Raw genomic sequence first — 27,744 nt, 5'->3', positions numbered from 1 at the left:
AAAAAAAATATATTTTATCCAAACATTTCACACTGTGAAAACAAAGTGCAGTATACTGTAGCTATGGCATCGGTATGGATAACATCATCAGGCAATCTAGATTTCAGCATGTGTGTTGAGCGGTGTGTACTGTATATACACGTGTGTATGTGTGTGTGTGTGTGTGTGTGTGTGTGTGTGTACCTGGCCAGGTGGGTAGTAGGTGAGCCACCTCTCCAGGTGTGTGGCATAGAGGCCGGGAATGAGGCAGCGATTCTGCAAAGATCTTAAGTCTGATGGAGCGTGATGATTAACTGAAATCACCTCGTAGAAGCTGTAACGAAGCGCTGCCCGGTCCTCGTGGGCCCTCTGGTGCTACCATGGCAACCACAGACGAGAAGAAGAAAGATAGAAGAGACAGAGTGTGTTATGAGCGAAACAGGAAGTTGAAACTTATATAAAATAAAAACTGTGATGTTTACAGACGATGTATGAAAAAAACCATTGTGGTAATGCTAAAGTGCTACAAGGCCTAGGATGCATTTTGGGTAACTGTTTTTTTTTGGTGCCCATATACACACACACACACACACACACACACACACACACACACACACACACACACACACACACACACACACACACACACTTATTAAGAGGGGAAATGGGATCGAAAGCTCTTTCTCTTTTCCATGTTCTCGCTGCTGGTAATCATTGTATGCTAGGACCTCCTGAGGCATGCTGCTGATGAGATTTTTTTCTCTCTCTCCCTATTTTACTCATTCCATCTCTCTTAAAAACTCCCTTGTTCCCATTCTTTCTCTCTCTCCTTCTCTTTCTCTCTTCACACTCCCTGTTCACAGTGCCCCCCCCCCCCCCATTTCATGCTTCAGCCTTCAAGAGAAACAAACGTTGCTTTCATAAACTAATAAAGACTGCTGAAACACTACTGACTCTATTGTCAGCTTTTCATCCAGGTGCTTTTCACACAAATGTGCACGAGAAAAACAGGGATGGAAATTTAAAAAAAAATCACAGAAAGACTTTCCATACGAAGCTGAAGCAAAAAACAAAATCAAAAACCAGACGAAACTGCAATCAGAAGAGTAGTGATGGGAACATTGGATCACATGGCTGACTTAGATGTTTGTATTTACCATTCACTATTCCACTCAAGATCTTTCACTCCAAACCATGTACATCATATCTTCATGAACCTTGGGTAACAATTTGTTAAAGAATCACATGTGGCTGGAAATAGTCAGGTGTCCCAATACTTTTGTCCATATAGTGTATGATCAAACCTGACAGGATTTAAGAGAGAAATTTATAAATGCTTGACAACCTCACTGTTAACACATTTCAGCTAAGTAATGTATCATTTAATCAAGATGTCAAGATGATTCACTTCCAAATGGTCAAAACAGTCACGTCTATATCCAGCAATTTATTCTGAAATGAGTTTGAAGTTACATTCATGCATTTTTATCATTGAGCATGAGCAAACCTGACAGGATTACTTACAGGATTTAAAATCTTTTTAATGAAAAGAAAAAGTCCATAATCTTTACTGTTAACATTAGCTAGCAAAACATGCACTAAGCTTTTCAAGTCCCATTCCCAAGGGCTCAATCTATAATGCAAACAAGGACAGGATAACAAATGTAATTAGACCTAACAAGATCTTTGAACATATATTATTCATATAATATCAATATGATTATATTTTCCAATCCTAAAACAATGTCTTCTAATGCTAAGCCAGCTAGTCCAACCTCCTAATTTTGTCATATTAAATGCTAATCCTGCTCGTCTTGCTAACAACTACAACGTTTTAACATTCTGATAAGAGAGGATTTTAAAATCACATTCAGAAATCTCTACTGTTAACTCCAGCCAGGACACACGTGGTCCGGATGGGATTTTTTAGATTTTTAAGTTCCATTTACAAATGTTCACAAAACTTCATTTCTAATGCTAGCTGGCATATGTAAAAGAGAACAATCCTCTCTTATGTTGTAGATCGTACTTGAAACGTGTTTGAGTTTGTACATGTAATATAATCCACAAAAATCAAGACACATCAGACACACTTGGGACAACATTGAAATGGGTCAAAATAGCATTTAGAACATTTAAAATCAGCAGGAAGTGACTTCTCGCCATACAACTAGCCAGATTTTCTGGTTAGCTAAGCTAATTAGCTAAAATTAAAGAATTACATTAGCTGCTAGGGTTAAATACACATTTTATTAGAATTTTTAGGGTTATCGGGATGGATATGTGAAGAAAACCTGCACAAACACACACACACACACACACACACACACACACACACACACACACACACACACACACACACACACACACACACACACACACACTCACACATAAACCACCTCATCTTGCTGAATGAGCTCAATAAGTGAGTTTAAAAGGCAGAGAGTGTGCTGATGGTAATCTAATGTGGCATTGACTTTCGCTCCTCGCTGCATCGATCCTCCCTTTAACTAGCTACTCTTTAACCTACTGCAGCACAGAACACTCTCTCTCTCACACACACACAAACACACACAGACACACACACACACACAAACACACACACACACACACACACACACACACACACACACACACACACACACACACACACACACTACACTACACTACACTACATACTTCACTACACACTGAGACAGATAAACTATGTAGAGATTTCACACTGGTTAATCCTGTTTCTTAGGTTCCTGTGGTGGGGAGAGGGTACCTGGTACCAGCTGTAGGCTCGGTCAGACGGGTTGATGAGCAGAGTGAGGATTTTGGCTTTGGGTAGCAGGGCGGCCGCTCGTCTGGGTGTCTCCTCCGAAGGGAAGTAACTGGCGCTTTTCTCAAACAGGAAGTCTGTACTGACGTTTGATGGAACCGGAAAAAAATCCATGTACCTTTGAGAGGTCATTCACACACACATACACGTTTCCCAGTTACACAGATTTAAATTTAGTACATTGTGTTTTGTACAACAGTATTACAGTAAAGGTATTAGCAGTACAGATAATGACATCACTACATCATGTGATCCTTTTAAGGTGCTACAAGAAAAAAAACCTGGATACACATTGTGTGTGTAAATTAGCATGAAGCCCAGTTTTAGTAAAAAAAAATTCTGAATACGTTTTACGATTATCTCCAATGGCACAGTGGTTCAGTTATATCAAAGAACTCTGTACTACTTCTTCTTCTACTGCTTTCGGCTGCTCCCGTTAGGGGTCTTCACAGCGGATCATTTGTCTCCACACTACTCTGTCCTCTACATCTGCCTCTTTCAAACCAACCACCTGCATGTCTTCCCTCACCACATGCACAAATCTCCTCCATCTCAATCACTTCTTTCTCACTTCGTCTCCAAAATGTCCTACCTGCATAGTCCCTCTAATAAACTCATTTCTAATCCTGTCCATCCTCATCACTCCGCAATATCTTCAACTTTGCCACCTCCTGTCTTCCTGTCAATGCAACTGTCTATAAACTATTCAACAAAGCAGGTCTCACCACAGCCTTATAATCATCATTAATCATTTTGAGAGGTCTGGTGGTCAGTGAGGTGAACTACAATCATAAGGACATTAACACGCCTTCTACTTTACCCTTAACTGACTCCTTGGAAACCACATATGAGTTGCCTTTAAAGGAGCAAGGCTCTGTAAAAATCATTTCAGGGCCAGAAAATGTTTAACCGAAGCCGAAACAAAGAAACTAGTCAGACCTGTGGCTTGTAAAATGCTTGAAAGAACAATCTTGTCTGGACTGAAATGTTATAGGGTGTGAACATATAAAAAAAAATGACAATCTCCGTCTTTAACTATGTAGAGTGAAGAAATCTGATGGCTGCTTCAAATGCACACAAAGGTGTTTTTTTTTTCTTTACCAGTCGATGCCCTTGTGGTAGTTGTTGGTGTTGAAGAACTGCACCTCCTCGAAGGTCTTAGAACTGGGGAAACTGCTCGAGACGGACGGATGCATTAGAAGGAAGAGGTAGAGCGCCGTGGTGCCTGCGAAACGAGATGGGACGAGACATGTAAACGAGGACAGATAAGGCCCTGCGCGGATAATGATAGTGTAATATGTTTAAGCGCGCTACATGGCGTCGACAGATAAAGCAAAAAGACGGAGTGAGAAGGAAACGGAGAACGGGCCGAAATCAATACTCTATTTGCAGCATGGATTTTTTTTAGCTGTGGGTGTAAATGTGCGCATCTAAACTCGTTCAGAAAAAGTCAGCGTGGACGTGGATGTATGTATTTGCCTGTGAAAAAGACAGGATATGAACGTGTGTGTGTGTGTGTGTGTGTGTGTGGGAGCGAGCGAGCGTGGTATCTGTGAGTATCTGTTTGTGAGTGTCAGAACGAGAGTGGGTGAGCGAGCGTTTCATAAGTTTGTGCTGCTACGAAAACGGAGAGAGCTCAAAGCACAAACTGTCTAAGTACACTGGTGTCCTGACACCAATCAAACTCCTTTAGCTAGACAACACAACGCAACACAACGCAACATGACACGACGCAACGCAGCGAAAGAACGAGCGTTCTGTCTTTTTCGCCCTTCTCCGATTCTCCATCTCTCTCCCCCAAGTGAGTCTGGCTCGTTCTCCTTCAGTGCGTCTAATGTCTCTGGCTGCACTTTCATCTTTGCTGTACAAGGTGAGATGTGACAGCAGGGATAAAGGCGAAAAACAGCTCACACACACACACAATCTTGAAGGACAACAATGAAAAAATATTTCAGCATGAGCGTAAGGAAATACCAGCGAGGACAAAAAACCCCAAAAAACCACGCAGACAGACAGATGTTTGATTCTTGCTGTTAAATTGGGCTCCACCTCCTGTCTTTTACTCAATGCCACCATCTCTAATTCATACAACATCTCAGGTCTCACCACAATCCTATAAACTTTCCCTTTCACTCTCGCAGATGATTGCCATGAATTAACCCACGATTAATCACATCATTTGCACAGTGCTTCTATTTGCACTTCTGCTAGTGGTTTAAGGTTCTCAAAAAAAAAACAAAAAAAAAAACCATGTACCAAATCCATAAACTGATGAAAGATGGTATGACATTCTGCATGTACTATTATTTAGAAATAATCAACTTGCATGGTACAAGCAACTCTGCTTCACATCAGGACTCACTTAACTGCCCCGGTATTGATTAATTCCGGATATCATCATGACCCCATGTGTTTATTTAACGGACACCTGAGTGAATAACAATAGCCACTTATTTGACTCCCTGGATGAAGAAAAAAAAGTCACATTTTTAACAACGATGAAACAGTTGGCTGTATATAAAGTATTAAAGTAGAGCTTTAATCAAGGCTAGCCAGGTTCCTAATCCTAGTCAGTGACATCTCTTAAATAGAAATCAAACCATCGCATGAAAACACCTCGATGAGAAATGGCTCGATAAAGCAAAAAAAAAAAATAAAAAAACTACCCTCTAACTACCCGGGACTATAATGCAATAATTACCAGTTTTCTGAGGTCCAACCACCATAAACTTGGGGAGCCTGTCACATGTCTTCTCTTTAGACCAGATATCCTTGTGTCTCTTGTCATCACATGGGTTCTGCACAAACACACACACACACACACACACACACACACACACACGCACACGCACACGCACACACACACACGCACACGCACCCGCACGCGCACGCACACGCACACGCACCCGCACCCGCACACACACACACACACACACACACACACACACACACACACACACACACACACACACACACACACACACACAATCAATAGAACCATTGCACACCATATGTCCATTACAGATAGAAGGTAATCTTCAGACACAGATGGATGTGCTAGACTGTGATAATAACAAGACAAAGTGTGCCATCAGATATAACCAGGCAAAAATAAATAAAAGAAACCAAATACACATATAAATACTCATATGTACCTCTATATTTGAGGGCTGCTGTCGTATAACAAAATAACTAACCTTAAACTAAAGGTATTTTTTTTTTCAGAAAAATCAATGCAACTATGAAACAAAGTACGTCTCGTATTTTTTTATTAAAACTAACCATAATTCTAAGGATTACTTGAACAATTTATTACCCACACACACATACACAAACACATCTCTGTGCCACTCTCACACATGCACAGACCTGCCAGAGTGGGTTTCTCTGCTCTGGGAACAGGGTAAAATAGTGGTGTGCGAGCTGCAGAGGCGGGAGTGTGTGCAGTCTCAGATTGGTCCAGCACTTCAGGAAGTTGGCCAGGTTCACGAAAGTGTACAGACCCAATCGATCGTTCCCATAGTTAGACAGATGAGTCATGAAGATACTGATCTGCAGAACAGGAGGCAGTAGAGTGTGAGCAGATATTTGGCATTCTTATACACAGTAGTGTATTTCACAAACATCAATAGACGGTATTTATGAGGCATTTGCACCAATGGAACATAGACCTTTATGATTACAGTGTGGTTGTTTATGTGGCTTATAAATGTGGGTATGTAGTGTGGAAGTAGTGTGTGTTATAGGTGTGTGTGTGTGTTGGGGTAATAAAACAACATGTTGATTTAGCCTGCAGATGGCAGTAATACAGTGTCAGTGTCGTGAAATAGGAATTCCAAATTTGCATTAAAAAAGAAATCCCTTTCGGATGAGTGTGTGTGTGTGTGTGTATGGAGTTGATAGAGTGTACATGTGTGCCCCTAATATGGAATAAGGACAAGTTCAGGGTACAGACACGGAGCATACGCGGTGGTATCAAAAAGTTTCAAGACTCTCTCTGTTTTACGAGAAAGTACTATATTTATCTACGTTTCCACATGATCCCCTTCAAAATAGTCCCCTTGCTCAGCAATACACCGCTCCCAGCGTTCCTGCCACTTCTAGAACATGTCCTGGAAGTCTTCTTTTCTGATCGTGTCAAGCACCTTCTGCTATTCGTGTCGCATCTCCTCAATGGTGTTAAAACGGATATCTTCGAGCCGGATCTTCATCTTCGGGAAGAGACCGAAGCCCGCAGGAGCCGAATCTGGAGAGTAGGGCGGAAGATCATGTGGATTGTTCTCTGATGATCATCATGCACAAGTTGCCGAACGGTTTCGACATTTTCAGGGGTTGAGCTTGTCGAAGGTCTTCCTGATTTCTCATAGTCTTTCACTGATGTTCTTCTGCTCTTAAAGCGCATGTGCCCCTCAAAACACCTCAAACGACTCATTGCAGCATCGCCGTATGTGGCAGATTTGCCCAGTTACAGGCAGAATTTCACGTTTGATCCTGGTTATAACCTGGTGTTTATGATGAAATCGCAGTGGTAGTAACGCACGTGCTCAAAATAGCACAAGCTGTCACCATTACTTTTTGATACCACCTCGTACTTTAAAACTTTGGATTTGAGACACGATAAAAAGCCTGTATTTGAGGAAGGACAGGCTGGTTGTTAAGAGGAATCTATGTAAAAAGGGGTAGAAAGGGTACATTTGAATTAGAGGACATTTTTAAAGTTGATACATGTATTTGGGAGTGTATATATTTAGGCTGGGGATAGACTAGATTTAAGTGGCGCTGGAATATATTTGTAGGACAAGGTTATTATTTTTTTTAAAGGAAAGCTTATGTTTGAAGATATTATAGATTCAAGAAGTGAGACTATTTGAAAAGGGACATTTGGAAAGGGTTAGACTATAGTGGAGAGTGTTGGTGCATTCGGCAAATGCTAGGGTACATTTGTAAAGGTATATTCTAGATTTGGTGAGGTTTAGATTACACTTAACAAAGGGTTGGCTACACTTGAGAAGAGTTAGACCTCATTTGAAAAGGGTTAGATTACATTTGACGTAGTTTAGACTAGGTTTAGAAGGCTACATTTCTGAAGGGTTTGACGACATTGACTTGACTTGACGTTTCAGGAAGGTTTGACTACATTTCAGGGGGATACATTACATTAAAGAAGCGTTAGATTACACTGTAGGAGGTTTTGACTACATTTCAGACGGGGTAGATTACATTTTACAAGATTTCTGCTTCATTTCAGAAGAGTTTGACTACATTTCAGAAAGGTTAGATTACATTTCAGAAGAGTTGGACTACATTTCGGAAGGGTTCACCTACAATTCAGAAGGGTTTGGCTATATTACAGAAGGGTTGAGCTCCATTTCAGGAGAGTTTGACTACATTTTAGGAGGTTTTAAAGACATTTTATGGAGAGTTAGGTGTTGGATCTGCTGATCGAAAGGATTTGGTTTCTTTTTGAGAGTTGAAGAACATTTGGCAAGGGTTAAACTACATATGGCAAGGGATGGTGTGTAAGGGTAAGGGGACATTTGGTTAGAGGATTTGGTGGGATCTCCAGTTCAATCAGTTGTACCTTTGGGAAAACCAATAAAGGCTCGTTGTAGAAAAGTCTATCAGACAGGGTTCCACATACAATATCACATATTAGTTTGTACACATTGTTTGGATATTTATTGGTTGCGAGCTTCCAGAAATGTGTTCTTGTTGATGACATCTTATGGACAATTTGACCAAAAAGTATGAGGATGTGCCTATTGATTACTATTCCGAGTGACAAATCGTAGTTCATTCTGTACATGCAACATAGAACGCAAAATAAATTATTATCAGGGAGAGTTCAAGTGGATACTAGCAAAAAAGATGTGCACTATCTGAGCGAGCCTGGGTCAAGTGGGCGAGCTGGTTCCTAAAAAAAACCAAGCATTTTCTGTGGGTGGGAATATTTCGGTCTCTCGATACTTGACGTTCATTAAAAGCAGGTACTGTGCAAGATATCTTGAGGACTGGTGCTAACCTCAAAAGGCAATATCACAAACATCACACATTTCTGGGAAAATATGAAGGAGCACTACAGACATATTAATGAGGAGAGCATGGGTAAAAGGTTCACATTTGGGAGAAATGTGATAAAAGACTGGGAGCATTTGGTGTTGAGATAAGGGAGAAACCGAGTACATTTATACAGGTGTATTAGAGACCACATTATGGGGTTGAAAGGGTAGAGAGAACATTTGGAGTAGAGATTGAGAAGATTTAGTTTGACTCAGGGCTTGTCTTGGGAAGGATACATTTGGAGAACTTGGCTGGTTATGGGAAGATATTTGGATTTGAGAGCGCATGCCTTTTAGCTGACAAACCACAAATGCATATAAGGAGCTCTTGTGTAATGCAATTGAAGCTACAGTAGCAGCAGGATCCCACTGGAAATCAGATTTTTTTCGCTCAAGCCATAAAAATACATGTCATAAACTAGCCAGAGAGATTTGTCAGAACGCTCAAATTATTTTCTGGTAAACACGTCCTTCAATAACCGTGTCGTATTCTGCCGAGTAATTCTTTTCAAAGATGCTCGGCGACTATGTGGTCATTCGCACCGATTGTCTTAGTGTGAAGTTATGGGCAGCGTCGAAACCCCCTCCAGAGGACGTTCAATCACCGGCCGCCCCTCATCACAGTGTGGGATGATGTAAAACCGAAAGGAAGTGCTCCCTCAGCGCCTGACTTCGCTATAATTTCAATGTGGACCGCAGGGGGACGTTCACTCGCTCTCAGGGCTTTTATGATCGCGATCGATAGCGTTACCAAGGGGCCCCGCTATCTTAGAGTCTGCACTGACATTAACAAAGTCTGGTCAATAACGTTACAGGATGTTAAACTTTGCTTTCAGAATGCATTAGGGCAGAGGAGAGGAGAGGGCCGAGAAGCAAAGAAGAAGAGAAAGAGAATGCGAAAGAAAAAGAGAAGGCTCCCCATGCTCGACTGCTTTAGGAGGTTGTAAATATAGAGAGGGTGAAAGGGAATAAGTGGCCTAGTTTAATTTGCAGCCACCAGCCAGTACAAGAAGCCACTTACTGAGAAAGTGTAAAACGACACAACAACAACACACCACAGTAAATATTTATGCTTGTGCAAATGACTCTTTTATGTTGACTCTGTGTTTATCTTTATGCATGAAAATTAAGTTAAAGGTGTAGTGAGCGCTTTAGGACTTCAAACAACAACAAATTTCCTTTTGAAAGCCACACCCCCAAACCACATGATTGACAGATACACGGTAAGTAATGTTGTTGTTTGATTGGTTGGATATTCCTTCACAGAGAACTTGTTGTATATATACAAGTGGTAGCTCATTGTGCTGTAATGCATATGTGACAAGTAAAAAGCCCTTTTCGTTCTTCCTTCTTTCAGTTTATTTTTTGCCATAGCAACTGTTCAATTCTCAAATCTCATTGGGCAGAAGATGCTATTCATAAGTCATAAGATGGTATTAATTCTTCATCGTTTCTATAGTAACCGCTCATTGGTTACATGGATCCATATTGTATTGACACACAAACACAATCGAAGCCTGATAGAAATGTTATCAGATGTAGAAGTTTTGACATGGTATCACTTTAGGACCTCAAACAACAAAACAATGCCCATGCTTTTTTTTAAAGACCTCCACAAAGACTGGAGAGGAAACCAAGAACTTAGCATTTTCATTTTGAATATTTGGGGTCGGAGTCTCCAGTGTCAGCACATGGGTCACAGTTTTTTTGGTTACGCTTATGGAAGAATCTTCAGGACAGAGGGATTTCTGGTTTCTCTTCAACATGAAAAGCTTTGATTTGTATAGAAATAATTTGTTTTTATGGAAAGAGTCTCTAGTGTCATAACTTCATCAGATCAGAGGTGAGTTCTACTGCAATAATCTAGTCTTCATGATTTGGTCATGTCAAGATTTTGTATATCTTGTTTGAAATTAAAGAGAGGAAAACAGTAAATGCTGGAGAGGGAGCGAGTGTTTATAGCTGCTATAATGCAAGTGACAAGAGGGACGTCAATTTATAAATGTAAAAAAACCCACTGTGAAATATGAGAAACAAAGAAAAAACCCATCAAGTTGTTCTGTTGTAAGAGAACAACTCACTTGGTCATTTGTTTGTTCAGAATAGGCGAACATCTCGAGTTCCACTGGTGCTTCAGTTACCATGGAGTGAGATTAGCTGAGAGATGACGGCTTGACTGATTGATTGATGTGTTGCTAGGCAACCATGAGCAAGAGATATATTATGAGAAGAGTTTGGAGGATAAACAAGAATCTCACATGATACGCACAATAAGCAACAACATTATTTCCATCTTATAGTGTTAGAGAAGTGAAGAAAAGAGTGCAGGCAGGGTGGAGTGGGTGGAGAAGAGTGATAGCAGGAGTGATTTGTGATAGAAGAGTATCTGTGAGAGTGAAAGGGAAAGTTTATAGGACTGTGGTGAGACCTGAGATGTTGTATGAATTAGAGATGGTGGCATTGAGTAAAAGACAGGAGGTGAAGCTGGAGGTAGCAGAGCTGAAGATGTTGAGGTTTTCGTTGGGAGTGACGAAGATGGACAGGATTAGAAATGAGTTTATTAGAAGGACAGCGCATGTAGGATGTTTTGGAGACAAGGTGAGGGAGGCGAGATTGAGATGGTTTGGACATGTGCAAAGGAGGGACATGGGGTATATCAGTAGGAGAATGCTGAGGATGGAGCCACCAGGTAGGAGGAAAAGAGGAAGATCAAGGAGGAGGTTAATGGATGTGGTGAGGGAAGACATGCAGGTAGTTGGTGTAAAAGAGGCAGATGTAGAGGACAGGGGGGTCTGGAGACGGATGATCCGCTGTGGCGCCCCCTAATGAGAGCAGCTGAAAGAAGATCGTTTCCATCTTAAAGATGCCCCCCCCCCCAAGAACAAAGTATCAACTATAAAGTTCCAAATGTAGCCATAAACTCTAAACCAGCATTTTCTTGACCAATAGGATTTTTTTTAATCTCTAATATAAAGAGTGTGATCGAGATATGATTTATAAGGTGCCTCGAGCAATCAATAACACTCACACACACACACACACACACACACACACACACACACACACACACACACACACACACACACACACACACACACACACACACAGCCTGAAGTAGTATGATTATAGACATTGGGAACAAATGAGCTTATCTGAACAAGAGGGAAAAAAACTGACCAAGGAAAAAAAAAAAAGAGAGAGAGAGAGAGAGAGAGAGAGAGAGAGAGAGAGAGAGAGAGAGAGAGAGAGAGAGAGAGAGAGAGAGTGAGAGGTGGTGGTGGTGGAGGTTGGGGGAGAATCTTGGGTCCAAATGCATCTATCCTGGCTGGCTCTAATACACAAGAGAGTGCCAGTACAAGCTGCTGTTTTTACATCTAAATTTGGACCAGCTATTACACACACACCCACACACACACACACACACACACACACACACACACACACACACACACACATATACACCAACAAACACACACACTCACACCAACAAACACACACACACACACACACACACACACACACACACACACACACACACACACACACACACACACACAAACAGGGCCAAACAGATGTTTCTTCTGGAGGAGGTTCAGGGCCTGCTGGAATTTTTAATCACTCACCTGGCATAAAAACTTAACCAGTGTGAGAGCACACGTGCACACACACACACACACACACACACACACACACACACACACACACACACACACACACACACACACACACACACACACACACACACACACACACACACACACACACACACCGAATAAATAAGAAAGACACATCAGAGACCCTCCATTAATGCAGATTTAACTGTTTAACCTTTAACATGAGATTAATACTTACACACATACATACTCATACTCATACTCATACACACACACACACACACACACACACACACTTGCTGTCTGCAGTGGTTGCGCAAGCGTACCTGACCTACGCAACAAACTCATCTCCAGCTCACAAAACAGGCACATAATAAAAACATCAGCGTTCAATTAGATCCCACAGAGATTCAATTAAACCCAGTGGGAGCTCATTCGGCAGCGGCGCGTTATCAAGCGTCACGCTCCGACACACACACACACACACACACACACACACACACACACACACACACACACACACACACACACACACACACTTGAATACAATGACTGATGTGCAAAAGTCATCGTCTCATCGTCTCTCTTGGCCTTTGAGTGCTTTTGTGCACACACACACACACACACACACACACACACACACACACACACACACACACACACACACACACAAACAAAGTCTCAGATTATTATTATAAAAAAAATAATAAAAATTTCAGAGTTCCTGAAGTTTCTCGAGTTTCTGATGAAGCAAGCGAAATAACATGGTGCTCCTTCCACTTCACTCATGTAGTGTTCCTGTGCTCCCATTTGGCAAAGCAGGCATAATGAAAGACCACACACACACACACACACACACACACACACACACACACACACACACACACACACACACACACACACACACACACACACACACACACACACACACACACACACACACACACACACACACACACACACACACACACACAATGGTGTCCTCCAGCCCTACACTTCCTCTTTTTTTTATAAACTCATACCAGGGTTAATGCAGTTTCTCGATCTGCCCCCTTATCATCCGACACCAATTCCCACCACTTCCCCATTTCTATTAGTTCCATCTGTACTTTTTTTTTTATTGCCCTTCTCTCTCTCTCTCTCTCCGTCATTTCCTCGTCCTGATTCGATTTGCTGTCTTTCTCTCTGGATATCATTCTCACTTCTTCGTTCATTCCTTCGTATCGACAGGGAAAATGTCAGGAGCCTCACGCACGACACTGATGTAATGAAATAGTCACTTTCTGTAATAAAAAGTGAGTGGGTTGTTCTATATTACTGGAAATTTTTATTTATAAACATAATCAACACATATATAACTATAACCATCATCACCATCATCGTCGACACTCAGTGGCGTAAAGTATTTGAGTAAAAGTACTTCGTTATTGTACTAAAGTCATTTTTTTGGCTACTTTCCAGTTTTATTGAGTATCAAAGATTTTTCTACTCAACTTCATTTACAATTTAATATATGAACTTTTTACTTCACTATATTTTAACAATGAGCATTACCTATTACATTTTGTAATCAGTCAGTCAGCTCTGAATATTTGGTTTTATTTTATCTGTAAATATTTTCTTTCATTGTATGTGTCCATTAAATACCAATGGTCCTTTTGTGACATGAGCCTGTGATCTCTGTGCACAAAGCCATGTCCATGAGATATGTTTTTCATATCTATAGCTATAGAGCTGAAACTCTATTGAACATCTTTCATTAAATCTAGTGGAACATCTTCCCAGAAGAGTGAAGCTTATTATAGAGGCGAATGGGGAGTAAATATAGAATAAGATTTTCAAAAAGCACTTGGTCAGTTGTCCAAAATAGAATATGAGGTAAAAAAAGAAAATGAAATAGAATTAGAGAAATTCCAGCATTTTCTATTACCAACCATATTTATAACCAGCAAATAGATAAATGTTAATGTTGCACCATTGTCTTCTTTTAAAGTACACTGCCCTGTCAGGTGTAGTTCTCTCTCTATATATCACACACACACACACACACACACACACACACACACACACACACACGCGCGCACACACACACACACACACACACACACACACGCTCGGTAGACCTCAATAATGAATGACCAATAAATTGAGTTTGCCTTTAAGCCCAGAGGGTGTGCAAAAGAAAGCAGCTCTACCCGGAGTTTTACGAACACCTTTAAAGGCTTTACCAAACTTCTCTTTCAACAGCAGACCCCAGTTCCATTAATGCATTAATGTTCCACCTTTTATGGCAATGAATTATTGACAACTGATCAATACTTCAATTTATAGCCACCATAACTGAACAGTAAATTGATCCTCACTTGACAAGAGAAACTGAGTTATAAAGGAGGAGATGAAAGGAGAGCGCTGAAGGTCAGGATTTCTTCATGCTCTCAGTACCTAAAATAGTGAATGAGAACAGGGATGTATTTTTTTGATAGAAATTTAGAGTTTAGTTGAAAATTCAAGTGCTTCTGTAAGTTGTTCTGGATCAGTGGATTTATCAAACACTGTAAATGTAGAAAAGAAGAAGCGAAAGGGAAATAAATCATCATTATCATCATTACCACCACCATCATCATCAGCATCATCATTACCACCACCACCAATAGCATTATCATCTTCAACAATGGTTGCCATCATCACCACCTTTTATCTGCATAATTTTAATCATCATCACCAGCATTATCATCATTACAATCATCCTGGCCACCATCACCATCATCATCACCATCATCATCATCATCAACATCATCATCATCATCCTCTCCACTACCACCATCATTACCATTTGCACCACCACTACCATCATCATCATTTTCGTTATCATCATCATCCACACCACCACCACCACCACTACTTCTACCATCATCATTCACACCAGCATCATCACCATTTACACCACCACTACCATCATCATCATTATCATCCACACCACCACCACCACTACTACTACCATCATCATTCACACCACCACCACTACTACTACCATCATCATTCACACCACCACCACCACCACTACTACTACCATCATCATTCACACCACCACCACCACCACTACTACTACCATCATCATTCACACCACCACCACCACCACTACTACTACCATCATCATTCACACCACCACCACCACCACTACTACTACCATCATCATTCACACCACCACCACCACCACTACTACTACCATCATCATTCACACCACCACCACCACCACTACTACTACCATCATCATTCACACCACCACCACCACCACCACTACTACTACCATCATCATTCACACCACCACCACCACTACTACTACCATCATCATTCACACCACCACCACCACCACCACTACTACTACCATCATCATTCACACCACCACCACCACCACTACTACTACCATCATCATTCACACCACCACCACCACCACTACTACTACCATCATCATTCACACCACCACCACCACCACTACTACTACCATCATCATTCACACCACCACCACCACCACCACTACTACTACCATCATCATTCACACCACCACCACCACTACTACTACCATCATCATTCACACCACCACCACCACCACTACTACTACGATCATCATTCACACCACCACCACCACTACTACTACCATCATCATTCACACCACCACCACCACCACTACTACTACCATCATCATTCACACCACCACCACCACCACCACCACTACTACCATCAAGTCCACTAAAGGTGGTAGAGCATTTTCACATTTAGCTCCTGAACTGTGGAATAGTCTTCCTAACAGTGTTCGGGGCTCAGACACACTCACCCAGTTTAAGTGTAGATTAAAAACATATCTTTTTAGCAAAGCCTACACATAACACACATCACATATCATAACTTTGTGCTCCAGAACATCTGATCACATGCACATTATCAACTTGTGCTGTTAATATCATGAACAGCAGCTACGCTAATTCCTCTCCACTGCTTCTCTTTCTCTCCCCATCCCGAGACACCCTGAGGTTTGGCCAGCTCCAGTCACCTCCCACCTCGTGATGATTACGGACCTTTGAAGAAGTAGATGCAGAACTCACAAACATCCCGAACCATCTAGAGACGTACCAGTGCCATTTGGATCCTGCTACATGTGTGGAGTTTGACATTGGACCTCCTGGAGTGTTAAAGGCTCTGGCATGGAGAAGCTGATGCTGGATCTGTGATGATCACAAATGCTGAGCTTATAAAACTAGGAGCTACTAACCATATAGACTGTATAAGACTGCAGAAAGAACATCACTTATAATCTTATACTCCAGTAATCATGTTAGTTCTCACTCTCCAGTGTTCTGTATTGTTGAAAGATTTATGATCAAACTCTTGATGTGACCCAAATGAGGATGGGTTCCCCTTTTGAGTCTGGTTCCTCTCAAGGTTTCTTCCTCATAACATCTAAGGGAGTTTTTCCTTGCCACAGTCACCACGGCTGCTCATCAGGGACAAATTCACACCATTCACCTTCACTGTTGATTTCTGTAAAGCTGCTTTGAGACAATGTCTGTTGTGAAAAGCGCTATAGAAATAAACTTGACTTGACTTGACTTGACTTACCATCATCATTCACACCACCACCACCACCACCACTACTACCATCATCATTCACACCACCACCACTACTACTACCATCATCATTCACACCACCACCACCAACCCCACCACCATCATCTTCACTACCACTATCATCACAATTTACACTACCATCATCATCATTATCATTGTCCACACCACCACCAACACTACTACTACCATCATCAACATCATAATCATCATTATCCACACCACCACCACCCTCTCTCTCTCTCTCTCTCTCTCTCTCTCTCTCTCTCTCTCTCTCTCTCTCTCTCTCTCTCTCTCTGTCTCTGTCTCTTGTCAGTTTGTTATAGTTGACTAATGGCCTCGACTCTGAGGAGTTCCAGCCCAAGGGAGAAGAAGGGTATTGATTGACTGGCTGTCTAATGTAGAAGCCAATCAGTGAGTCATTGTTAATGTGGTGGTAGTGGTGGTACCCCACCACCACCAATAGTAGTGACCCCACCAATGGGATTCACCCCCAGTGCCAGAACTCATCAATCAACAGAAATCAAAGTAAATTCTAGTAAAACTACGATTAAACTACAAGCTTGAACAAAAGCACATTATTGTTCAGTAACATTTTATTTATTAATCAAATACGTTTAAAAATTTTCATTTAAATTTAAAAATATTTAATAATAATGCCGAAAAGCAACATGGTAGATTTAAAGCAATAATACGGTAAAAAAAAAATGATACACAAACATTTATTTAATTCAAAGGATTGGCTTTAGTTCCTGGTGCTTTTTCTTCTTCGGCTTGCAGGAACACATCGGCTCCGACACAAAGGGCTAATTGTTGAGTCGAATCACACGCATGCTGTGTGCAACAGCCCCCTTTAGGAGAGCTCCGAATTGACATCAAGCCCTTAACCTTCGCTACTTCAACTCTTTGCAGATCGAAACCACTCAAAAGTGGAAGAGATGTATGAAAGCAAAAGCAGGAACATGAAGATCGGGAGGAAAAAACACCCACATAGCGGCGCTCGTTAGTGAGGATCAAAACGCTGTGTGACTCAGGCGGCGTGACCGCACTTAATGGTTAACACCTCGCCTTGCATTGATAATTCTCCCCCAAGACTCACGATTTAAATAAACTCACGAGTTAAATAAACCCTTTAACACACGACCCAGACACTCCCTTATAACCCTTAACAACAACCCATAATGCCAATAATACAGTAGGTCACCTATGTCTAAGCTTTGGCAACCTTTTCACCCTTTTATGGTGGTCAATCATTACCACCTGATCTTTCAGTCATATAGCATGATGCTTAGAAGCACTAGCAATATGAATATTTTTCATAGATGTGAGGACAAGACACAAATTCACCACAAGTGAGACACTGCAAATCCCAACAAAAACACAAGTGTGAATAAACTGTAATGAACCCAAACACTGAAACTATGGGTTCTGAACATAAGACAATATTTAAACATGTTTAAGCTTTTAAATGAGTTTATACATTACATTACAATTATTTTATATATTTTAACATTATTTAATGATTTATATATATTTGATTATGTTTATTCATTGTATTTATTACTGTAGGTAATTTTCTACTTTGGTATTGTTTTTAGGTGATTTTCTTCTTCTTATGAGTTAAAAAATGTTTTGCTGTCAGATGAATAAACTGACCCTATACAAAATAAATTTTTCCCCAATTATTATTAACAAAAACAAAAGAAGTAAAAAAAAAAAATAGTCAAAAACGACACAAATGGAGTCATATCTGTATATATATTTTAATATGATATATAATAATTATATAATATAATATAATTTAAAATAAAACAACACGCTGGATCAAGTGCTATTTTATTGGCCTTCTAATAAAAAGTCATGTTGCTCGATTAAACCCAAATAAAATCATTAACCATTTATTCATTCATATATTGTTAATATTTAAAAAAAAATTATAATAATTTCAACAGCCGCATTTCAAGGTTGATCCAAGAATTGCCTTAAAGCCTAAACGTTGTATTTTAAAGCTGTTCCTTCAAACCAGTGCTCTCCAAAGATTTCCCTCTCTGATGTTATAAAATATTAAGAGGGCTTAGGTTGTTTGATTTACATAACAATTATTATTTATTTATTAACTATTCATTCATTATTTTTTTTAAATGTTTTCTTTTACCCGCAGTTGAAGGTAAAAAAAAAAAAGATCCAAAAAAACTTACATTTTTTTTTTTTAAAGAAACTACAAGTATTTTAAATCCCTTTTTTATTTAAAAATCAGTCCTGAAAAATAATATTAATAATTCTTATCATATAATATCATTATAATAAAATGTATAATAAAAATATATATTTAAAATAAATGTCAATTATTAAATGATAATTAAATGATGACTTAATTTCAAGCTTTATTTTGTATGAAATGTTATGAAATGCAATTCTATGAGCAACGCAATAAAAGAAAATGAAGGATTAATCTTATATTATATAAAAGCTTTTTAAAGAATATGTTTAGTAATCATAGGCTCCATCATGGGCTCTAAATCATGGGTTCCACAAGAGCTTCCAAGTTGGAGACCACTAGTCTAGACACGTGTGAAAAATTTAATCTAAAAAACTTCTACTCAGGAATAATCAAGTGATGAAGAACACGATTAAAGCCTGGGCGTAACCCGACTCTGAATACGAGCAACTTTTCCTGTGCAAATAGTGGACTAAAGCCAGCAACTGTGTATGTGTCTCTATTTTCAGAATCAGAATGAGAATCAGCTTTTTGGCCAAGTTTCCTGAGCATACAAGGAATTTGTTTCCAATTTACAGTAAATCGAGACAATACACATTGTCCATGACAGAAAGTGACCACAGACTGCATGAAAAAATTTACAGAATAGTGGTTAAATAACGAAACCTAAACCTAAAGTGGAACTTTTTATAACTGCTCCCACACTGAGGGCTTAATGGGACTGAATGCTTTATTAACAGCAGGAGCACTTAGAGCCTATAGATAAAAGACTCAAGGATATTGCTAGGAGTAATTGTATCACATAAATGCATGACAAATAAAGTGCCCGATTAAAGCCTTATAGAGATTTGGCATTATTGATACATTTATACCTTCTCCACAGTTAGATTTCCCCAAAAGGGTAAAATATTGGGTGCTAAAAGTTTTGACTCTCCGTGTAGATCAGTGTAGACACTGTTTTTCTTATTATTTCTCTCCATTCTTTCTCTTTACCACCACTCTCACTTTTCCCTCTAATTCACAGTACTGAGCTCATATTATTACCCCATGCAGCCTAATGGCCAGTTAATAATGTGACTAATGGGTCAATTATACAACAGTTAGAATCGCTCCACTGATCTGATTGGTCGAACACGGACTGTGATTCAGAGTGAAATGCCCCGGTGCGGTGATAATGACCGTGCGCAGTGTTGGAATCACACCATCTGCGTTCACCAGTTGAAATCCCACTGTAACGTTTATTCCAGTAGAGTTAGTGACAGGGGAACAGTGCAATTCTCATGATCAGAAGTTCTGAACACGTCACCACCACCACCACGAACATCGTCATCATCATCGTCTTAACTGGTCTCATCGTCACCAACACTATTAGCTTTATACTCTCCACCACTACCACCATGGTCATCCCCACTATTAATATCAATATCACCACCACAACCAAAAGCATCATCATCATCATCATCATCATCATCATCATCATCATCATCATTACCACAACCAAAAGCATCATCATCTTCACCAACACCACAACCAAAGGCATCATAATCATCATCATCATCTTCTTCTTCATCTTCATCGACCAAAATCATCATCATCATCATCATCATCATCATCATCATTACCACAACCAAAAGCATCATCATCTTCACCAACACCACAACCAAAGGCATCATCATCATCATCATCATCATCATCATCATCATCTTCTTCTTCATCTTCATCAACACCACAACCACAACCAAAATCATCATCATCATCATCATCATCATCATCATCATCATCATCACCACAACCAAAAGCATCATCATCATCATCATCATCATCACCACAACCAAAAGCATCATCATCATCATCATCATCAATGCCACTACAACCAAAAGCATCATCATCATCATCATCATCATCATCATCACTGTGTATACCAGTATGATTTGTATCTCTTGGTAACAGCAGAGTCTCATTATGAAATATGACACATATGAATGTTCTCTAGCAGGTTTGGAACAGAAGAACATTATCCAGAGAACATTTGTATTGTTTAAGTCAATAAGAATAAATGTAGTTACTACACTAACAAAACTCAACATACACACTTTCTTGTTGTCATGGTAACATTTGTCATACACATTTGGTTCAAATGTATGTAAGAAGAAAAGAAATGTATCTTCCTGAACAACATAAAGCTGGACATTGTATGTTCTTTCTTTCTTTTTTTCTTTTTTTTTCTTTCTTTCTTTCTTTCTTTCTTTCTTTCTTTCTTTCTTTCTTTCTTTCTTTCTTTCTTTCTTTCTTTCTTTCTTTCTCATACACACAAGCACCCCCACACCCACTTCCTCCACACAAAGAGCCCAGCTCCTGGTTTTAATGTTGCAGCTGATTCAAGCTCGCACAGTCACAGTGGGGGAGCCAAGGAATGCATGATGGGGGGAAAAAAGGAGCATGCTGGGAAAATTAATCTATAAAAACACTGACATGCACCCCAGAGAGTGAACGAGAGTGAAAGCAGGAGCAAAGCGAGTGAAATGAAGGCTTAAAAAGGACACTGGGGGGTGGTTTGGGAGTGGGAGGGGGTGGAGGTAAATGAGAGAGAGAGCGAAAGTGATAGAGAGATTGAGAAATAGAGAGAGGGAAGAGCTCCTACTGTGATGATGTTTATTAATATTTGTAGATGTGTAATTTAATAAGAGACACACAGCTGGTTCTGGCAGCCGCAGACTGAAGCTAAGTTTAGCGTCGGAGCCTGAGTGGCGCGGCAGGGCATCGCCGAGAGGGGGAGAGGGGAAAAAAACCCACGGCTCTGCTTTATTCCTGTCTCTCAGACTATTCACTCATCTCCACTTAGTGTCTTGGTTCTCGTCGTGTCAACAGCGGGAGTGATGACATGCTTATTCAGATAAGCTCAGTGCATGCTGATGTGTTATACATCCTGCCTCTAGCACAAACTAGCCAGCCTCTAAAAACTCGAAACCACCACACCCTGAGGCTACAGCTCCAATCCATCAGTTTTTTTGTTTTGTTTTTAGAAATGTTTATATCAAATCAATTAAGTTAGGAAAACATATGTGTATGTTTAATTGAAAAAAAAAAGGCACTATACACACAATAGAAGGAACGATGGCACCATATAAGGAAAGTCAGCACCATATACGGAAGGACAGCACCATATAGGGAAAGTCAGCACCATATACGGAAGGACAGCACCATATAGGGAAAGTCAGCACCATAAACGGAAGGACAGCACCATATAGGGAAAGTCAGCACCATATATGGAAGGACAGCACCATATAGGGAAAGTCAGCACCATATATGGAAGGACAGCACCATATAGGGAAAGTCAGCACCATATACGGAAGGACAGCACCATATAGGGAAAGTCAGCACCATATACGGAAGGACAGCACCATATAGGGAAAGTCAGCACCATATACGGAAGGGCAGCACCATATAGGGAAAGTCAGCACCATATACGGAAGGGCAGCACCACATAGGGAAAGTCAGCACCATATACGGAAGGGCAGCACCATATAGGGAAAGTCAGCACCATATATGCAGGACAGCACCATATAGGGAAAGTCAGCACCATATATAGAAGAACAGCACCATATAAAAAATGTCAGCACCATATACGCAGAACAGCACCATATACGCAGGACAGCACGAATGTTGAGTTTATATTCTTTTAAAGAAGATGCTGAAATACGGTGATACAAATCTACAGGTCACAATACTTGAACTTTGTACTAGTGCCTAGTATCACTCAGGTCTCATCCACGTTAATCCTAATCTGCAATTTCAATTTTTTTTTCTTAACATTTTATACACCCGTCCAATCGGAGATACCCTTTTTGTCATGGAATTTTTTATTCACTTTCCCAAATAGATACATTTGAAAAACATGGTTTTATGTCATAGACTGAGACATTAGCAGGTTTAAAAATAAGACACATGACCTGTACAACTCAAAACTAGACCTGGCACTTCTTTTTTGACATCACTGCACTGATTTTATGAGAAGTTAATGAACTTAAAGATGAATTCTTAGGCATTTAAAGCAGACACAATACAAAACCATGAGTGTTTTCCTGGCGGAAAAGTTTTTTTTTTTTTGTTTTTTTTGGGAAAATGCATCTGTATGTAGCCTTTAACATGTTGCTAATATGATGATTTGTTTTTAAAGGAGACATTTATATTGTGTGTATGTGTGTGTGTGTGTGTGTGTGTGTGTGTGTGTGTGTGTGTGTGTGTGCTGACTCACAGGGTTTAGGAGAACAGTCAGGAAAAGCTCTCCTCCTTTAATGCTTTTGTCCAGCTCTTTTGGGCCTCCAGGATATTCCTTGTAGAAGATAGTGTGTGTGAATAAGCCACAGGTCTGACGTGGCAGCACCTACACACACACATACACACACGCACATGCGCACACACACACACACACACACACACACACACACACACACACACACACACACACACACACACACACACACACACACACACACAAATTATATAATTAGAACCAATTACAAGTCTTTAGAGTTCCACAGACAGTAAGTGAAACCGGTAAGACATTCCATGTGCGCATGTGTTGTACTCCGTATTTAACAAGAGTGGAATTTACTGTATTTTGTCACCAGGGGTTCATGTTGTGTGAAAAGTGCCTCTCTGAGCAAAAAAAAAAAAGAAAAAAATCGAAAAACAATTCGGAGAGGGGGAGAAAGGTAAATGCTGACAGTGGAAGAGAAAGAGTGAGAGAGGGGAAGATAAAGAAGGAGAGAGAGAGAATGGAGTGGGAAAGATAACACAGTAACAGTGCTGTTCGTTCTGCGCCTTATTACAGCAACCCAGATTGCTCTCTTTTTCGGTGTGTGTGTGTGTGTGTGTGTGTGTGTGTGTGTGTGTGTGTGTGTGTGTGTATGTGTGTGTGTGTGTGTGTGTGTGAGAATGTTCAACTCGCCTTGTTCAACAAAGTGAATATTACTTTTCAAAGAGCGGCAGTGTATTGGCGAGTTTCTATAATCTGAAACTGTGTGTGTGTGTGTGTGTGTGTGTGTGTGTGTGTGTGTGTGTGTGTGTGTGTGTGTGTGTGCACGCACCACAGTGATGAGGTCCCTCAATAGACCGTATTTATTACACAAGCAGGCAGCTTTCTGTGAATGGCTTAAGCAACCCTATCTTTTTTACACTTACACACACACACACACACACACACACACACACACACACACACACACACACACACACACACACACACACACACACACACACACACACAGAGCTACTTCTATCAGCTGCAGATCTTCTGAGAAAAATGTGCACAAATTGAAATCTATCTATCTATCTATCTATCTATCTATCTATCTATCTATCTATCTATCTATCTATCTATCTATCTATCTATCTATCTATCTATCTATCTATCTATCTATCTATCTATCTATCTATCTTCTTGGACTAGAGTCTAGAGTTATGTGTTTAAAAAAATTAGAAATGGTTGCCGTGATAATAATAATAATAATAATAATAATAATAATAATAATAATAATAATAATAATAATAATAATAATAATAAAAAGAATGTAACCCACAATCCCTTGCCTTGGTTCACACACACACACACACACACACACACACACACACACACACACACACACACACACACACACACACACACACACACACTTCAATGTACAGTTGCACAGGCAGAATTATGAACAGTTGCAGAAAAAGGCATGGAGCAGATTGGGGATCGGACAGATGGCCTTGATTTAATATTTTAATCTGCGCCACCTTCCCAAAATTCAATTCCACCCTCAGCACACTAAATCCTACATCCCCTCTGTCCTCCTGCTAATATACTGCCCTGCCTTTACCTCTCTCTCTCTCTCTCTCTCTCTCTCTCTCTCTCTCTCTCTCTCTCTCTCCCTCTCTCTCTCATATACAATCAATCCTAAACTCAGTAAAGTTTGAGTGTTCTGAATCCTGTACCATGTTTTTACTGAAACGCTGGGGCGAGTACAACCTCCTGATCAGCGCACAAGAGATAGTGAAATCCCGTACATTTGGTCCTTCGAGCCGGATAAGTGTGCTTACCACAGAAGTAGGATGTCAGAACAACCTTCTGGCGAGTATCCGCGCCTACGACGCAGAACTCAGCCCCCATTCCACCTTAAAGAGTATGAGGTGCAAAACCCTGCAGCGTTCACGTGAACAAGAAGAGGAGACGCAGCAAAACACAATGAGAGATGAATCTAGTGTCTTTACTTCTTTTTGCTTATCTCTTTCTTTCTTTCTTTCTTTCTTTCTTTCTTTCTTTCTTTCTTTCTTTCTTTCTTTCTTTCTTTCTTTCTTTCTTTCTTTCTTTCTTTCTTTCTTTCTTTCTTTCTTTCTTTCTTTCTTTCTTTTCTCTCTGAAAAGTGTCACACTGCTTTGGACTGGAAAGTTCCTTATTCAGAGGTAGTGTCTCCATAGTGCAGGGTGGGGCGGGGTGGGGCGGTGCAGGGCAGGGCAGGGCGGGGCAGGGCAGGGCGGGGTTTTCCTGCAATAAGTGTCTAATGATTTTGTGCATGGCATGACTGTAGGAAGAGGACATGTCTGGCACTTCTGTTTCCTGTCACTCACACTGTTGATTTTGAAAAGCAAGTAATGATCTGTATTAATTATTTATTATTATTAAAAATGGACATTGTCTCAGAAAGTAGTAATAAAAGTGTATAAGAGTGTTATAACTGAAAGTTTATGCCCAATGAGTGAGCCAATGATGACTGCGGCAAAAAAACTCCCATGAGCAACAAACCTTGAGAGAAACCAGACTCAAAATGGACCCAGTCCTCATCTCGGCTCCAATAATTAATATTAAAATGTTAATATTAATCACAGTCAAAATCCATCCTCAGAGTTCTTGAGTTGCTCAGTAACTTCATGGATCTTTAGGCTGATGAGGAAGAACCATCCCCAGCTGCAGAGTGCTCTACAATATGAACTTCTTATGAAGGCTGAAGGCCCTTAATCCTCAACTGAGTATAAATAAGATTATTGTAACGTGCTCCAGATAAAGGATAAGGGAGTCTCCATCCCTCCATCGACAATCAATCAATCAATCAAATCAATCTATAATTGTACAGGACGTCTTTAGATGTGCTATTATAAAATTTTGCATTCACTTGAACTTGGAAAACCCAAACCTGTTCCAGTTGAGTGGCCTGTTATAGATCTCTGATCTCATCCCTACTGAACACCTTTGGGATGAATGTGAACACCGACTGCACCCAAGGCCTGGATCTTCTCAGTTCATCTATTTCACCTCTTCCTGATAGTTTTACCTAGATATTAACATCTAAAATCATAAATCTTTGTTAGAGAAACCTTTGGCGAATGTGAATAAAATACATAAATAAATACATACCAGGAATGCATTTCAGCATCAAAAGTTGACTTGCGATGTGTTTGAATTGAGTAAGACAGTCACGCTTTGGTGTTTGCCACAAATTTCTTTATGCTACTTTCCATTCTTTCAAAGATCTCATCAAAGTCAGGGCACCATTGTCTCTGCTGTGGGACACGACAGCTTAATTATGGGAATTTAGCAATTCCTTGTGACGTTCATCCTTTTTTTTTTTCGGCATAAAAAAAAAAAAGGGAGTTGACGCATGTACAACTAGAGCTCTGGTAGATTTAATAAACGAGGGTTGCGTTTGCTTTCGCTTGATCCTCCGAGTTCTTTACAAAAAAAAAAGAAACAATAAAAATGCTGTGAATCATCGGCATGGGGATGAAGAAGAAACAAAAACAGTAACATTTTCGTACAGACTTGACTTCTGAATGCTAAGTGGGATGGAGTGGAAATATTAGCATATGAATGATAATATTAGCAATTGGGAGAAAGAGAGAGGGAGACAGACTGATAGGGACTAAAAAACAAACTAATAAAATGAATTAAATAAAAAAAAAAATTATATATATATAATTTTTGTAGATATTACATTTGCCATAAACCTAACACAAATTTATATACACTATATGGAGCACATTTGTAGGCACCTAAACATTTCTGGAAATTCTATTCCACAGGGAGTCCCTATTTGCTGTTATAACCTCAAATCCTCTGGGAAGATGTTCCACTAGATTTTGTGGAGAGTTGAGCTCATTCAGCCATATGGGTGTTAATAAAATCAGGTACTGATGTAGGTGAGGTGAGGAGGCCTGAAGTGCAGTCAGTGCTCACACTCATTCATGTTCATAATGTTGAGGTCAGAGCGCTATAGCAGGAGATCTTCCACTCCAACCCATGTAAAGCACATCTACATGTAGCTGGCTTTGTGCACAGTGCCATTATCATGCTGGAGCAGGTTCGCGTCTCCATGTTCAAGTGAAGGGAATATTTTATTTACAATTGTGTGCCTTCAATTTTGTGGTAACAGTTTGAGGAAGAACCAC

General features: G+C 40.1%; 1 protein-coding gene across 1 annotated transcript in view; it reads right to left on the bottom strand.

Annotated features, from left to right (window-relative positions):
* ndst3 (N-deacetylase/N-sulfotransferase (heparan glucosaminyl) 3) overlaps positions 1–27,744 on the bottom strand; it is a 75,889-nt gene that overhangs the window by 8,443 nt on the left and 39,702 nt on the right. The window contains exons 6-11 of the mRNA XM_083532817.1: positions 23,570–23,698; positions 6,173–6,355; positions 5,505–5,601; positions 3,905–4,028; positions 2,747–2,921; positions 184–354 (exon numbers count right to left, since the gene is read on the bottom strand). Of these exons, the coding sequence (XP_083388943.1) occupies positions 184–354; positions 2,747–2,921; positions 3,905–4,028; positions 5,505–5,601; positions 6,173–6,355; positions 23,570–23,698 (879 nt within the window). The remainder of the gene's footprint in view (positions 1–183; positions 355–2,746; positions 2,922–3,904; positions 4,029–5,504; positions 5,602–6,172; positions 6,356–23,569; positions 23,699–27,744) is intronic.

The sequence above is a fragment of the Silurus aristotelis genome, assembly GCF_946808225.1.
Source record: "Silurus aristotelis genome assembly, chromosome: 27".
Taxonomy (NCBI): Eukaryota; Metazoa; Chordata; class Actinopteri; order Siluriformes; family Siluridae; genus Silurus; species Silurus aristotelis.
Note: the sequence above shows the minus strand (reverse complement) of the source record. Positions and strands in the feature narration are given on the sequence as shown.